The sequence below is a fragment of the Caretta caretta genome, chromosome 4, assembly GCF_965140235.1.
Source record: "Caretta caretta isolate rCarCar2 chromosome 4, rCarCar1.hap1, whole genome shotgun sequence".
Taxonomy (NCBI): Eukaryota; Metazoa; Chordata; order Testudines; family Cheloniidae; genus Caretta; species Caretta caretta.
In genome coordinates this window covers 127,764,244-127,780,058 of record NC_134209.1, presented here as the reverse complement: position 1 = coordinate 127,780,058, position 15,815 = coordinate 127,764,244, and the positions used below count along the sequence as shown (strand labels likewise).

General features: G+C 41.3%; 1 protein-coding gene across 9 annotated transcripts in view; it reads left to right on the top strand.

The window, feature by feature from the left end:
* EVC2 (EvC ciliary complex subunit 2) overlaps positions 1-15,815 on the top strand; it is a 166,545-nt gene that overhangs the window by 115,837 nt on the left and 34,893 nt on the right. For all 9 annotated transcript variants that reach the window (XM_048848895.2, XM_048848896.2, XM_048848894.2 and 6 more), the window contains one exon: positions 3,176-3,298. In XM_048848895.2, the coding sequence (XP_048704852.1) occupies positions 3,176-3,298 (123 nt within the window). The remainder of the gene's footprint in view (positions 1-3,175; positions 3,299-15,815) is intronic.

Genomic DNA, 15,815 nt, shown 5'->3' with positions numbered 1-15,815 from the left:
TTTGGTTAAAATTTGCAGGAGATAATGCTGCCCGCTTCTTGTTTACAATGTCACCTGAAAGTGAGAACAGGCATGCGCATGGCACTTTTGTAGTCAGCATTGCAAGGTATTTACGTGTCAGTTATGCTAAACATCTGTATGCCCCTTCATGCTTCGGCCACCATTCCAGAGGACATGCGTCAATGCTGATGATGCGTTCTGCTAGATAACGATCCAAAGCAGAGTGAACAACCTCATGTTCATTTTCATCATCTGAGTCAGATGCCACCAGCAGAAGTCTGATTTTCTTTTTTTGGTGGTTTGGGTTCTGTAGTTTCCGTATCTAAGTGTTGCTCTTTTAAGACTTCTGAAAGCATGTTCCACACCTCGTCCCTCTCAGATTTTGGAAGGCACTTCAGATTCTTAAATCTTAGGTTGAGGGCTGTACCTATTATTAGAAATCTAACATTGGCACCTTCTTTGTGTTTTGTCACACCTGTGAAGGTGTTCTTAAAACGAACATGTGCTGGGTCATCTCTGAGACTGCTGTGACATGAAATATATGGCAGAATGCAGGTAAAACACAGTGCAGGAAATGTACAGTTCTCCCCCAAAGAGTTCAGTCACAAATGTAATTAACGCCTAATTTTTTTAACGAGCATCATCAGCATGGAAGCATGTCCTCTGGAATAGGAAAATATACTGCCTACTGAAAGGGGAACAGATAGGGAAGAGGTCACTCTTTCTGCGTACATTGATATCATTGACCAGTTGGGGAAGTTGCACACAGCAATAGCATCCATCTCTTGAGCTGAATCAGAGGTATAAACCTATGACCCTAGGATCACCTGGTGCCTCTGGCCAGGTACCACTCAACTTTTGGAGAGAAGGAAGGAAATTGTGCTGACTGATGTGTTCCCTTCCTGCTTCCTCTTCTCTGTTTCTGCTCCTGTTTTGTGTCCTGGTTCCAACTCCTTGAACTCGGTGTTCCTGTTCTTGTTTAAGGCTCTGTTTGTGTGCTGAACAGTGGGTGTGTGCATCTACTCAGGGTCTGGTGCTACATATCTGCTGTTCAGACTGTTATCATGTTTTGTTCTGACTTTTGCTAACCTAACTAGTTCATGATTATTACATGTTTTGACTGGCAACCTACCTGCATGTCTTGCTTTGTTTTATTTGTGGTTTGGGGCAAGGAATGGTGTCCCTAGCCTCTGTTTGTCAGAAAGTGGAGATGGATGGCAGGAGAGAGATCACTCGATCATTACCTGTTAGGTTCACTCCCTCTGGGGTACCTGGCATTGGCCGCTGTCGGTAGACAGGATACTGGGCTGGATGGACCTTTGGTCTGACCCAGTATGGCCATTCTTATGTTCTTATGGGTTTCTATTCCGGGGTGCATTGGAGCGTAACAGCCTCCTTTCCTATAAATGCTTGATGCAGCTCAGATTTGTTCAGAGGTCCAGTGCACCTTCCACTTGCATAACAGATTCCCTGCCTCCTACAATGTGATTTGTGGTAGTTCAGTGCTGCCTTGTCATTAGTATCCATCTTTTCATGCACTGTGTATATACACCTGCCTACTGTATTTTCCACTCCATGTATCTGATGAAGTGGGTTTTAGCCCACAAAAGCTTATGCCCAAATAAATGTGTTATTCTCTAAGGTGTCACAAGTACTCCTTGTTGTTTTGGCATTTAAAGATGCTTTTCAGGCAGCAATGAGAAAATGTGTTTCCTCCATCCTTCCCTTCCTATGTAGACTAATTGTTCCAGGGCCCTATCCCCTATAATGGGAATAAGCAGTAAGCCAGGAGGTGATCCATCTCTAAGGAGGCCCTTTCTGAAGCCAAAAAAATGGAGCTGTGTTTTGTCTGCTCCCAGCCTATTGGATCCTTAGTCTGAAACTGGAGATTTGTTGGGACCGCCATATCCCAAACTGAGACTCCTCTGGAGACATATCCACAATGCTGAGTCATTCTTCTTCAGCATCTGGGACTCAGTCTGACTCTACTGCTGAGTCAGTTAGATATTGTCTGGGGGAAAATCCAAGTCCATTCCAATCCACTTAAAAACAGAAAAGCTTGAGGGTCCCCTTTTCTGTTCAAGAGTGGGTAGTGGGTTGCTTTTAGACTTGCCGTTCCAAGAGGAGAATCATGACTCTCCTAAGGATGTACTCTCTCATTTTTTTCTAATGTACGTAACAGAAGCTAGGGAATACTCATCTCAGAAGAGGTCAGTTGGTGTAAAGAGGTCAGTCCCAGCCAGGAAAGTATTAGCTAATTGGGTAACAAATTTTCTATTTGGTTATTTAACTTTGTGTAGATGATGCTTAATTGTCTTGAATGTTATAAACTACAGATTAATTCTTTACCTTAACTTTCTCCATAGAAAAAGAAACATGTCTCTTCTATGAATTGTAGGTCATAGCAATATAACAAAGGGTGATATGTCTCCCCTCTGACTGCAATTTGATTGACTGTGTTTTTCTTAATGTGTAAACTAACTTAGGCTAATTGCACTAGGAATTAGCCTAGTTCAAAATCTTAATGATTTCCAAAATGCTCTGTATTTCAAAAGGGAAATGACTTTGCAGAGCCATAGAGTTGAACAGATGTTATCTTTTCCCTGAGAGCACATTATGCTCAGTTTATATTCCTGTAAAGAATACAAAGGTCAAGAATAATCAGATTACGTAGTAGGGTGCTCCTTAATATTATCATGGGTCATTTGTGATTCATACAGTGCATTTTGAAAACAATTTAATTTTTAAATGAATATGATATCTCGTTCTTTTTTTATGGCTTTCAAAAAGGATGAGGAAAATTTCATCAAGTCATTGCATATAGCATTCACTAAATGTTTGTGTAAAACCAAATTTGTCACTCCTATGCTAGCAGGACAAAATTACTATATTGCAACTTGGCAATTGCATCTTCTTTTCATGGAAGGGATGAATATGTAAACCTGCGTTAAAAAAAGTTAGGCACATTTTGTGGCTTGGTTTGAAATTACTGAATGGGTCCTCTGAAAGGCATAGGTAGAACATGCATTTCCAAGGAACATTTTGTCATGAAAGTCAAGATTTCAGTTTTGTATTATTAACTGGGGAATTGCCCACAAATAATAGTAATAATACTAACACATAGTAATGTCATATAAGTTTTAAAAATATTAAACGATGTGATGACTTTTTACAGCCACAGCCCAAGATCAAAAAACAACGATCCAAGAATAGAAATAAGATAGATGTTCTGAAAAAATCTTTGGAGGATAAAATTCACATCTATGACGAACCGATTACAGATGAAAATTTGAGCAAGGTAAATGTAAATGTTGTTCTGTACATTGATGCTCAACAATTACAAAATAACAATAATTTCCTGTGAATACATTCAAGACCAAGACAGAGAGAGGCATGGAGCTCAGACTAGATGATCATGATGGTCCCCTTCTGGCCTTAAAGTCTATAAGTCTGTGATATGCATAAGTATGGAAAATATTTCATCTTTCTTTTGTGCTTGTCTCCTGGACTTTCAAGATTATGTTGCATTTAAAATAGATTATCACCTGTGATTTTAGTTGTAAATTTTAGAGTTCATTTTGTTTGTGTGAAAGGTGGCAAGTCCCCATGCCTGAATGCTGGTGTTTCCTGTTTATCACAAGAACACAGCGATGAAGCTGCCTCAGACAATGAGCTTCTAGAAAAATTTCTCATCTTGCCTGTGACAAACTCAGTATTCCAGAGGTGCAAGTACTCACTAAGACGAGCCTGGAGGAACTGGGGAATCTATCAGTTTGCTTACCCCTTTCAGTAACAATGCTTATAGAGCAACCTGGAAAGTTTCTTTCTCTAGGAAAATGTTTTCAAAATATTTGACATTTGCTGTATTTTAAAGGCAAAATAATTTACTCTTTGAAAGTATCTTTAGGAGCAGCATAGATAAGTCTATTCCAACAGGGATGATTCAAGAGTATCAACATAGGGATGAACTGAGGCAGAGACAAGGAAATCAGGGTGGCAGAATTTTAACAAGGGACTCCCTGCAAGATCCACAGAGCTCCCTCCAGTACATCTGTGTCAGAGCAGGGTATAACAATACAAGTCCCTCACAGCCCCTCCAGTGTTCCTGAAGTACTCTGCTCTAGAAAGCTCACTTCACAGCTGAGAGAATGATTCAGGTTCCAGACTGATTTGATCCTTGACCTTTCTACTGAAACAAGGATGCCGGTGATGATGATAGGAACATCTGTTCACTGGGAACTGAGTGTAGGCCATTACCTCATTTCACATAGATCACCAAAATCCTCCCTCATTAAAACTCAGATCCTCCTGCTGAAACACAGCCTGAACAGCTGGGTTGGACTGGGTGCATGAAGGGGAGGAATTCTCCCTGTGCCAGGAAAAATTAACCCTCTGTGACTTCAGCACAGGTAGAGAATAGAGTATCTGTACTGTAGCAGATCCCGAGGCTCCACATGTCTCTGAATCACCCGTGTTCCACACTCTTCAGTGTGCATACACACAAGGAGCCCTTGTGAAGCAGGTTGCACACCACACAGGAGGTGCACACCCACTGCATGACTTCCACAGATGCTGCTGCTGCTACCTTGTACAATAGACCTATCAGAAGTGGTGTAAAAATTTCCCTTAGTGCCCACTGTCTGTCCATTCAACTCATTAGTTTTGCCACTGACTTAATGGAGCAGGATCAAGCTCTGATAGCTCCAGCTCCACTGAAAGCTAGGCTCAGGAGTTTAGAGTGTAAAGCCAGAGGGGCAGGGACCAACTTTTACTTTGGTTTTGTACAGTGAAGATTAAGATGGGAGCCTGCCTCTACTTTAAGATAAAGTAGAATACTACAATAAGTATAACAATACTGACAGGAGGAAAGAATGGTCCTGCAGTTAGGGTGCTAGCCTGGAACTTGGGCAACCCAGATTCAGCACCCTGCTCTGCCAGAGACTTCCCACGTGATAGTGGGCAAGTTACTTAAACTCTCCATGCCTCTGTAAAATGCAGGTAATAGCACTTCCTTACCTCACAGAGGTGTTGTAAGGATAAAAGCATTAGACATTATGAGTTGGGTGTTGAGATACTATAGTAACGGGTGTCATATGAATACCATAGATAAATAATTCAAATAATAATCTGTTAAATGATTGCCTTATCAAGATTAGTTTTCATATATTTAAGATAGACAGTGTAGTGTGTTTGATTACATTTCCTGCAATCTGTATATCCTTTACCAGGAGGCCCAAGAGAATAGGAAATACTGGATGCAGTATGTTTTATTTATGGAAAATTCTGCTTTAATGTGACACTAATATTTTGAGGCAGTAAATGTGCTTGATTTGTGTAACTTCTATAGCCCTTTTTATCATTTCATTGATGGAGAGTTTATTTCAATTTAGATACAGCACCAGGCTCGCTCCGGAGTTCTTTTGTAATGTCCTTGCCTGTCTTCTTTTGAGTTGAACCGCATGTTAGCTACCAAAGGCCACCTAGTTTATCCCAATGAGGAGGGTAGATTATTATTAAGGAAAATGATCGCATATTATCACTAGTATACCAGAAATGTAACAAAAAACTTTATCTTGTGAGTATAAATAAAGTTTTCATTCTTTCCCTTTGCAATTCATTGTCTAGGTTCTCATTCAAATTCCTACCCATTAGTATTTTTTATATTTTTTTCTTTAATATAAATGGTTTTCCTCTTCTCACTCACTGTTGTCATCCAAAATTGTATGACCAGTTCAGGAGGGTGAGGGAGAAATGTAAAAATGGAACAATGTTAAGTCTTACTACTTTCCCATTGACTACTGCCACTTCCTACTATCCTGCTGAGCTTTTTTTGAGAATTTGAATGCTGTGTGAGAGAGTTGGCTCTGAGCTGCTCAGTACTGCAGAAGGCTCCTAAACTCAGTGAGTGGAAGTGATGCCTGAAGAAGAAAGGAGCAGGGGGTTATAGTCTTTCTTACAGACTTCCAAGAGGGCTGTGAGAGCAAGGATTATAGATAGGAGGTAATGTGTTAGGAGGATATGGAAAGAGTTTTGAGGCCTGATTCTGAGAGGTGCCTGCAAATCTGTTATATAGTTTTCCAGGTTGGACTCAAACAGAATATGTCCTTTCTTCTCTAGTTGTGTCTCTAGTTGCTCAGCTTTCAGGCTGTCCCATGTACATGGCATGAGGAAGTGACAGTTGTACAAGACAAAAGACAGGCAAGGGGCATTATAAAAAAGATCCAATACGAGTCTGGTGCTGTTCTGCAGATAAGCAAGAAGACTATAGGACGTACAGAAATCAAGCACAAAATATTTACAACTTTTAGCACGATGAGCCTCTGTCCCTAACTAGGGCCTCTTGGTACTATTGGACTGCAAGTAGTAATTAATATTAATTATAGACCTCATCAAAGATGGTCAATGCATCTTAGGATCAATTCCTTTATTTGTAAAAATTAAGTGAGAGAGAAACGGCACAAGTAGCAACTAGAGTCAGTAACGAATATGGAAATTGGAAGTTAACACTTTCAAGTGAAGGGCTTATTTTATTGGATTTACGTTGTTCAGTTAAATTTAAAGAAAGTTAGTTGATTAGGAAATTGCAGAGGGAATCAGCAGCAGGAGAGTATGTTGAAGACGCATAATTTGATGCATTTTCAGCAATGATCTGAGGAATGGAAAATCTACCTTATGAGAGGAGACTCAAAGAGCTTGGCTTGATTAGCCTAACCAAAGGAAGGCTGAGATGAGATATGATTGCTTTCTATAAATACATCAGAGGTATAAATACCAGGGAGGGAGAGGAGTTATTTAAGTTAAGTGCCAATGTGGACAGAAGAACAAATAGATATAAACTGGCCATCAACAAGTTTAGGTTCAAAATTAGGCAAAGATTTCTAACCATCATAGGAGTGAAGTTATGGAACAGCCTTCCAAGGGGAGCAGTGGGGGCAAAAAAACTAACTTCAACTAACTTCAGTTCAAGACTGAGCTTGATAAGTTTATGGAGGGGATGGTATGATGAAATTGCTGACAATGGCATTAGCCAATCTGCGACTGCTAACAGCAAATATCTCCAACAGCCAGTGGTGGGACACTAGATGTGGGGGGAGCTCTGAGTTACTACAGAGAATTCTTTCCCAGGTATCTGGCTGGTGGGTCTTGTCCACATGCTCAGGGTCTAACTGATCACCATATTTGGGGTTGGGAAGAAATTTTCCCCCAGGACACATTGGCAAACACCCTGGGGGGTGGGGGTGGGGGTTGCCTTCCTCTGCAGCGTGGGATACAGGTCACTTATAGGTTTAAATTAGTTTAAATTGTGGAGTCTCTGAAGCTTGAAGTCTTTAAGCCATGATTTGAGGACTTCAGTAGCTCATCCAGAGGTTATGGGTCTATTACAGGAGTGAGTGGGTGAGGTTCTGTGGCCTGCAATGTGCAAGAGGTCAGACTACATGATCGTGATGGTCCATTCTGCCCTTAAAGTCTTTTAGATTGTTAAAGTAGGAACCAGCATTTTATATGCCTGTTTTCACTGTCTAGTGCTACAATAGTCCTCTGCTTTTGGCTAGGGGTTATTTAATTGGGGGTTTGATCCAACTTCCACTGAAGTCAGTGTGACACATGAGTTGACTTCAGTGAGATTACTCAGATGAAGCAAATATATAAGTGTTTTCATGATTGTGGCCTTTGAAGCTGAGAGGGGGAAGAAGGTTACTCTTAAGAAAGAATTTGTGCTGATGGTCACATCTTTGAGCGCCAGTCTGAATAGCTCTACATTTTGTTTAGTTGAGAGTTGTTAATTATATAATGCTGTACATAAATAAAAAGTGGCTAAACACACTTGAGTGAATCCCCATTACACAATAACATGTTTCTTATTGAGGATGGTGTTTAATAACATGCAAGTGGAATCCAAATTTCTACTTCCTCTGGCTATTTTGGTTCTTGAGTAAAATAATTCCTATAATATACCAAACTGGATGGAGAGCAACAAAACCTTAGAATGTTGTGTCATCTGATTCTTCTACTGAGTTACAACAAAAGTATGTGTATTTCTGCCAGTGACTGTCACCTTTTTTCCCCTTCGAATTCCACAACTATCAAAGCTCACGTCCTTGCCTCAGCTTCAAAGTGAATGTGAGCTATCAAGTTGTATTTTCTTGCTTATTCATTATTTATTTTAATATTTTAATGAGTTTGAAACCTGTATTGATGGTGACCAGTCATTTACTCATTCATCTATGCATTATTCATTCATTCACTTCCAGACTACATGCATGTATAATTCATTAAATCCTACATCTAAAAGTGAGCTTCCTGTGAAGAAAGAGGGAAACATTTAGTCCTATTGTGTTTATACTTCTATCATAATAATTTTGTGTAGCTTTTTACAGATGCACTGTAAACTTCTTTGAAGACATTCCTTGCCCCACAGAGACCCCTCAAATGTTACTGCTGTTGTGCCATATGAAACAAATCATCCTTCAAGCATGTTTTTCTCATTTTGAAGATATTGCAAAAATAAAATGCATGCTGGTGGTTAGTATCCTCCACATGTACATAAAAGCTGGAAGAAAATAATGGGCCAGATCCTCAACTTACATAAATTGTCATAGCTCAGTTACGTCTGTGCAGCTGCAACAGTTCACACCAGCTGAGGAACTGGCCTAATATGTAGAATGGATGGCATAACAGAAGCAGATAGCGTGCTGGATTAGGACTCCAGAGACCACAGTTCAGTTCCTTGCTCTGTCACATGCTTCCTACGTGACTTGAGCAAGTCACTTAGGGCCAGCCTTTTAAAGGTATGAATGTGCCTATCTGCTTCTTTAGGCACCTAAATACCTTTAAAAATCTGGCCCTTAATGTCTCTCTGCATCTCAGTTCTTGGTCTGTAACTGCACTTTAGAGTTCTCCCACTGACTTTAGTGGGGCCAAGATTTTACCTTTGGCCTCTTGTTTCAAGCTGGGCAACCTAAAATTGAAGCACCCCTGTCATAAATATAAAGGGAAGGGTAAACCCCTTTGAAATCCCTCCTGGCCGGGGGAAAGCTCCTCTCACCTGTAAAGGGTTAAGAAGCTAAAGGTAACCTCGCTGGCACCTGACCAAAATGACCAATGAGGAGACAAGATACTTTCAAAAGCTGGGAGGAGGGAGAGAAACAAAGGGTCTGTGTTTCAGAGTAACAGCCGTGTTAGTCTGTATTTGCAAAAAGAAAAGGAGTACTTGTGGCGCCTTAGAGACTAACCAATTTATTTGAGCATGAGCTTTTGTGAGTCTGTCTATATTCTGTCTTTGCTGGGGATAGACCAGGAATGGAGTCTTAGAACTTTTAGTAAGTAATCTAGCTAGGTACGTGTTAGATTATGATTTCTTTAAATGGCTGAGAAAAGAACTATGCTGAATAGAATAACTATTTCTGTCTGTGTATCTTTTTTGTAACTTAAGGTTTTGCCTAGAGGGGTTCTCTATGTTTTGAATCTAATTACCCTGTAAGGTATCTACCATCCTGATTTTACAGGGGGGATTTCTTTATTTCTATTTACTTCTATTTTTATTAATAGTCTTCTTGTAAGAAAACTGAATGCTTTTTCATTGTTCTCAGATCCAAGGGTTTGGGTCTGTGGTCACCTATGCAAATTGGTGAGGCTTTTTTATCCAACATTTCCCAGGAAAGGGGGGGTGCAAGTGTTGGGAGGATTGTTCATTGTTCTTAAGATCCAAGGGTCTGGGTCTGTAGTCACGTAGGCAAATTGGTGAGGCTTTTTACCAAACCTTGTCCAGGAAGTGGGGTGCAAGGTTTTGGGAAGTATTTTGGGACTCCAAACAGCTCTTCCCCAGTAACCAGTATTAGTTTGGTGGTGGTAGCGGCCAATCCAAGGACAAAGGGTGGAATATTTTTTACCTTGGGGAAGTTTTGACCTAAGCTGGTAAAGATAAGCTTAGGAGGGTTTTCATGCAGGTCCCCACATCTGTACCCTAGAGTTCAGAATGGGGGAGGAACCTTGACAACCCCAAATTAGTCATTTTGGAAATACCTTGTCATATTGCAATACTGATGTCTGAAAAGTAGTAATATAGAAGCTATCCTCAACAGTATAGTACTTTGTCCAGCACCCTTTCCAAAAAAGACTTAGCCCATTGCAAGTCAATATGCTCGGGCTAAGGGTAGGTCTGCAATGTAATCAGAGATGAGACTCTGATTCAGACAGGAGGGGAAGTTACTAGGAGTTCCTCAAGGATCAGTCTTGGGACCAGTCTTATTCAATATTTTTATTAATGACCTTGACACAAAAATTAGGAGTATGCGTATGAAATTTGCTGACACGCTATGGGAGGCATTGTCAATACAGATGGGGACAAAACATTATAGAGGAAGTTCTGGGTGGCCTTGAAGATTGGAGTTGCAGAAATGGGATGAAGATCAATTGTACAAAGTGCAAGGTCACGCACTTAGGATCTAATAGGAAGAATTTCTGCTACAAGGTGGGCTCATCAGTTGGAAGTGATTGAGGAGAGAGACCTGGGTGTGTGAATCACTCTCAGGATGACTAGGAGCCACCAGTGTAATGCAGTTGTGAAAAAGGCAAATGAAATCCTAGGATGAATGAGGCATTTCCAGTAGTGATAGAGAAGTATTTAATATCATTTACAAGACATTGGTAAGACCTCACTTGGAATATCGTGTACTGTTCTGGTAGCCATATTCAAGAAAGATTAATTTAAACTGGAACAGGTGCAGAAAAGAGCTACTAGGATGATCAGGGGAATGGAGGGCCTATCTTATGAGAGGATACTGGAAGAGCTTGGCTCGTTTAGCCGAGCAAAAAAGAAGACTGAGGTGACATATGATTGCTGTCTACACATAAGTTAGGGGAGTAAATACCAGAGAGGGTGAAGAGCTATTTAAGCTAAAAGACAATGCTCGCACAAGAACAAACAGATATAAACTGGGCGTGAACAAATTCTGGCTAGATATTAGAAGGTTTCTATCCATCAGAAGGGTGAGGTTCTGGAACAGTCTCTCAATAGGAATTGTAGGGGCAAACAACGTAATTAGTTTTAAGAGCAAGCTGGACACATTTCTGAGTGTAATTGTATGATGAGGTTATTTGTGATGGTAGGGGCAGGGCTCGATATCCCTGGGGATCACTTCTGGTTATAATCTTGTTTCTGAAGCTTATGGCTTCAGAGTTTCAGCCAGCCACCAGCAGGGGTCAGGAAGGGATTCTCCCTCCCCTCCCAACCCCCATGTATTCTGAGAGGATTTCTTTTATCTCTAAAGCATTAGGAGAAGGCCACAGCTGGAGATGGGACATTGTGGGGTTGGTCAGGGCCTCTGAGGTGGCACTGAACATTCTCTTTTTCTCAGGCACTTGGCTGGCTGGTTCTTGCTCACATGCTCAGGGTCTAACTGATTGCCATATGTAGGGTCGGAAAGGAATTTTCTCCTAGGTCAGCTTCATGGTGGACCTTGTTTGTTTGTTTTTTCGCCTTCCTCTTCAGCATAGGGATGCGGGTCACTTGTCAGGATTATCTGGGTATATGTCACATAATTCTTTCCCTGCCATTGCAGGGGCTTTGGCCTCTGGTGCATCTTAGTCTCTCCTATACTCTGCCTGTGGCACATAATATTCTAGTTTCCTGTGAATTGTAATACTCTAGTTTCTTTTCAGGTGGATTAATGTGCAGGTGCTGAATGGTGCTATACAGGAGGTCAGACTAGGGCCTGGTCTACACTGCAAAATTAGGTCAACATAAGAACATCAGAATGGCCATACTGGGTCACGCCAAAGGTCCATATAGTCCAGGGTCCTGTCTTCTGACAGCGGCCAATGTCAGGTACCCCATAGGGAATGAACAGACCAGATAATCACCAAGCGATCCATCCCCTGTTGCCTGTTCCCAGCTTCTGGCAAACAGAGGCTAAGGACACCATCCCTGCCCATCCTAGCTAATAGCCATTGATGGACTATCCTCCATGAATTTATCTAGCTCTTTTTTGAACCCTGTTATCATTTTGGTCTTCACAACATCCTTTAGCAAAGAGTTCCACAGCCATAAACTGTGTTAGGTCGATTTAATAATGTATGTGTCTACACTGTTGAGTCCCTTCCGCCCACCTAAGTGGCCTGTAAAATCTACTTCTGTATTCCACCTCCACGAGAGGCATTGTGCTTGTCAACATGGGGTTAGTGTAGACACTGCGTTGTATAATTCGAATGAATTGGCCTCCAGAAGGTGTCCCACAGTGCTCCGCTGTGACCACTCTGGAGAGCACTTTCAACTCCACTGCACATCAGTCAGATACACAGAAAACAACCGCTCCACTGTTAGAGCTCTGGGAACTTTTAAAGGTTCAATTCCTGTTTGACCTGCGTGGAGAGCTCATCAGCACAGCTGGAGCACATGGAGACTCAAGGCTGGAAATGCGCTCCAGCATGGAATACACAAGAGGTTCTGGATCTTACTGCTGTGTGGGGAAAAGAGTCTGTGCAGGCAGAGCTCTGATCTAGTGGTCCCTTGTGGCCTCAAACTCCATCACCACAGCATATGTAGACACACCTGAGTTAGCTTTGATCTATCTAGCATGGGTACGGATAGCCGTGAAGCTGTGGCAGCACAGGCTAGCTGCTCAAGTACATACCCAACTCATGCTGCCGCAGCTTATCTGCTATTGTTATTTGAGCTAATTACATCAGAGCTCTCTACATGTGCTGTAATCACACTTCTGATTGCAGCATAGACATATGCTAAGAAAACGTTCAATTTTTTTGCCTGGGTATTGAAGTAAGGCACAGTCCTGCCACCTGGCCTTTCTTACACAGCTAGTTCATAAGTAAGAGTATCTTGAAATAACATTCTGAATTTTGAAAGGAAGTTCGCTTTGACAAGATAAAAATTCTGATTCATGGTGGAACTGGCTGTCTTGTATAATCTAAATCAAAGTCCTGATTTGCATGATGTTTTGCGGAAGTTTTTATCTTTATTTGATTTCCTATCAGGGCTGCTGGAATGCAGCATACATCTCTGAATGCTCATGAACTGCAGAATTGTGAGGATATGAAAGAAATGGTAAAGTTATTAGCATTTCAATGGAAAGCATTGCGCAGAGACCAAAGGACCTCAATTCCATTTTAACAGGTTTCTTACCTTTCTGCAAAGAATATACAGACTTTTCTATTGTTTGAGTCCTCCCTTATACAAACCGAGACATAAAAATGAGAAACGGGTATGTCTGGGCCCAGACTGAGATACTTGGGCTGTTCTCCAGATACCAAAGGCAGCTCAGATTTGTCCATAGAGCTCCAAGGTTTGCCCATGCACTTTCCACTTTCTCTCCCATTTTCTACCACAGTAGTTCAGCAGTCCTGCTTTAGTCTTTAGCATCCTGGCTTTGCACGATAATTTGGGGGGCAGGAGCGAGCAGTAGTCTTCCCACTCACTCGCTCCTCCTGCCCCCAATCCTTCTTCATGTATGAGATGAAAAATTGTGGTGGGGGGATTGTTGCCTTAATGAATGAGAGCAGCTGCTGAGCTACTTCCCTTCTCCACTCTGGCAGAGACAGTCAAATAGATCAGTAGAAAACAAGCCCACATAGTGCACGCACCATGTGTAAGGAGACTGCAGGAGCCACAACAGGAGGGCTCTGCCACTATTATTCCCAGCCTGCAGACCCTTGCTCTGCCAGGAGGAAGGTGCTGAGAATATGGACTTACTTGTTGGGCTTCCCACACCAGTGGATGTGCTCTGCAAGGGCATGTCTGTCCTTTTCAGCCCATAGGACTTAGTAAACTGGATTGTCCTCACTGGTCAAGGCCTCTCCAAAGTAAGTCTAAAAACTTCCCCCAATGTCCTAGTCCAGTCTGCTTCTGGAGGAGAAAGGCCCAGGTCCCATCGCAAATTCTTTAGGGTATGTCTACACTGCGATAAAAAACTCTGCTGCACAGAGTCTGAGTCTGGGTCAGCTGAATCAGACTTTGGGGCTAAAAACTGCAGTGTATATGTACGACCCACCTGCAGGGTCTGAGAGCCTGGCTCTGACTCGAGTCCAAATATCTACACTTCAATTCTATTGCCCAGCGAGCCCAAGTCAACTGACGTGGGTCAGTCACAGCCGTGTCACTGATCTTTTATTGCAGTGTAAACATACCCTAAGTGGACAGTGGAGCCATTTAACATCATTTTGGAGTCTCCTCCTTCACAAGAGGAGTATCTGGGGGGTCTCTGAAGGACGTTTCCCTCTGCTTCTTCCTCTGCCAGTACTGAGACCTACTATGGTTATGTTTGGTTTTTTTAATGTGTTTCAGTATTGTAAAGAAGCATTTGTGCAGCTTGGCAATTTCCCCCCCATGTTGAGCTGTCTGCACCATTGTAAACATCTGACACACTCCAGCTGCCCCTTTGCAAAACTGTCTGATCTTCTTGAGATGCACACAGGTACAGAGAAAGTATCGACTGCACAGTTGGAAAAAGATTATCATGAAACAACTCTTCTCTATTTCTGTCACGGAAAAATGTGGTAAACTGAATATAGGGCATAAGCAAAGACAAAACAGTACCAACCCCACGCATTCAAAAACCATGAGCTGGGCCCCAAAATCATGCAGTTTTTAAAAATAATAAATGTTGCATTCTTTTTGTTTTCCTTCTGGTAAATTTTTCAAGCTTTTCTCCACAACCATGAGGATTTAAAATTGTATTATTTTAATAAAAACCTAGATTCCTCTGTAATCACTGGATTCCAGGAGCTGGGTTTTTAATGAAAAACATCAACAATCACAAGACTCACAATGAAACCATGGGAATTGACAACACTGTATCACCACAGCCAGTCCAGTTTATTTCAAAGTAAACTTCCCTGATAGTCTAGAACCAGAGTTTATATTTGGTCCCATGTGACCATCAAAATCGAGGCCCTCATAAATTCCACAATACTGTGAAATTATGAAAGCAGCATTTATTTTAAGCCTCCTTTTCATTTCTGGGCCACTAGCTAAGGGCTGCAGAATCTACAGGTTCTGTGGGGAGGGAAGGGACAATTTCATATTTTCCAGATATCTTCCCCATTTTTGCTTTGTTTTATTGTTTAAGATAGAGATTTATATTGAATAATAATATGATTAAGATACATTTTTCTGTCTGTTAAGGCAGAATTATGCTAGTAATATCTAGAAGGTACCTGTTGCATGCACCTTGCCTCTTTAACAGGGCTTTGTACTGCTAGGCTTAGTTGATGATGGTCAGAAGAATTTTCTGCAGATAACTTTCTTCCTCTTGTGTTCAAGGTCATCCCATATAATTCAGTGGAAATTTTAGATAATGTCACGTGAATCCTCTTGAATAAGATTCGGTTAAAATCACATTTTGAATTTAGCTTTATATATTGGATAACAAAATTTGAATGATATGCAATCCACTCTTGACAGCAGTCTTGTCAGTAATAATGCCAGAGAAAAATTCATGTGCATCACATTATCTGTGTGTCATTTTAGGGCTCTGAAAAACCTTGTGACAGTCTGTTAAATTATTCTTAAAAGGTAATGAATGGGGTTAATATATTGTTTAATATAATTATGATTAGCATAAATAGACAGGTGATATAGTTATGAAGTTTGAGAATAACTACGCTTTGTCTCTGTTCATTAGTGCAGAGATAACTAGGAATATAGAGCCAGTTCCTCAGCTGGTGTAAATTGTAATTACCATTGACTTCAGTCTAGGCTTCAGGCTATTCCATTGTACACCAGTTGAGGATCAGGCCCATAGACTCCTTCGCATGTTAACACACAATTCCCATTCCCATTAACAGGAGTGGTGGGCTCACCA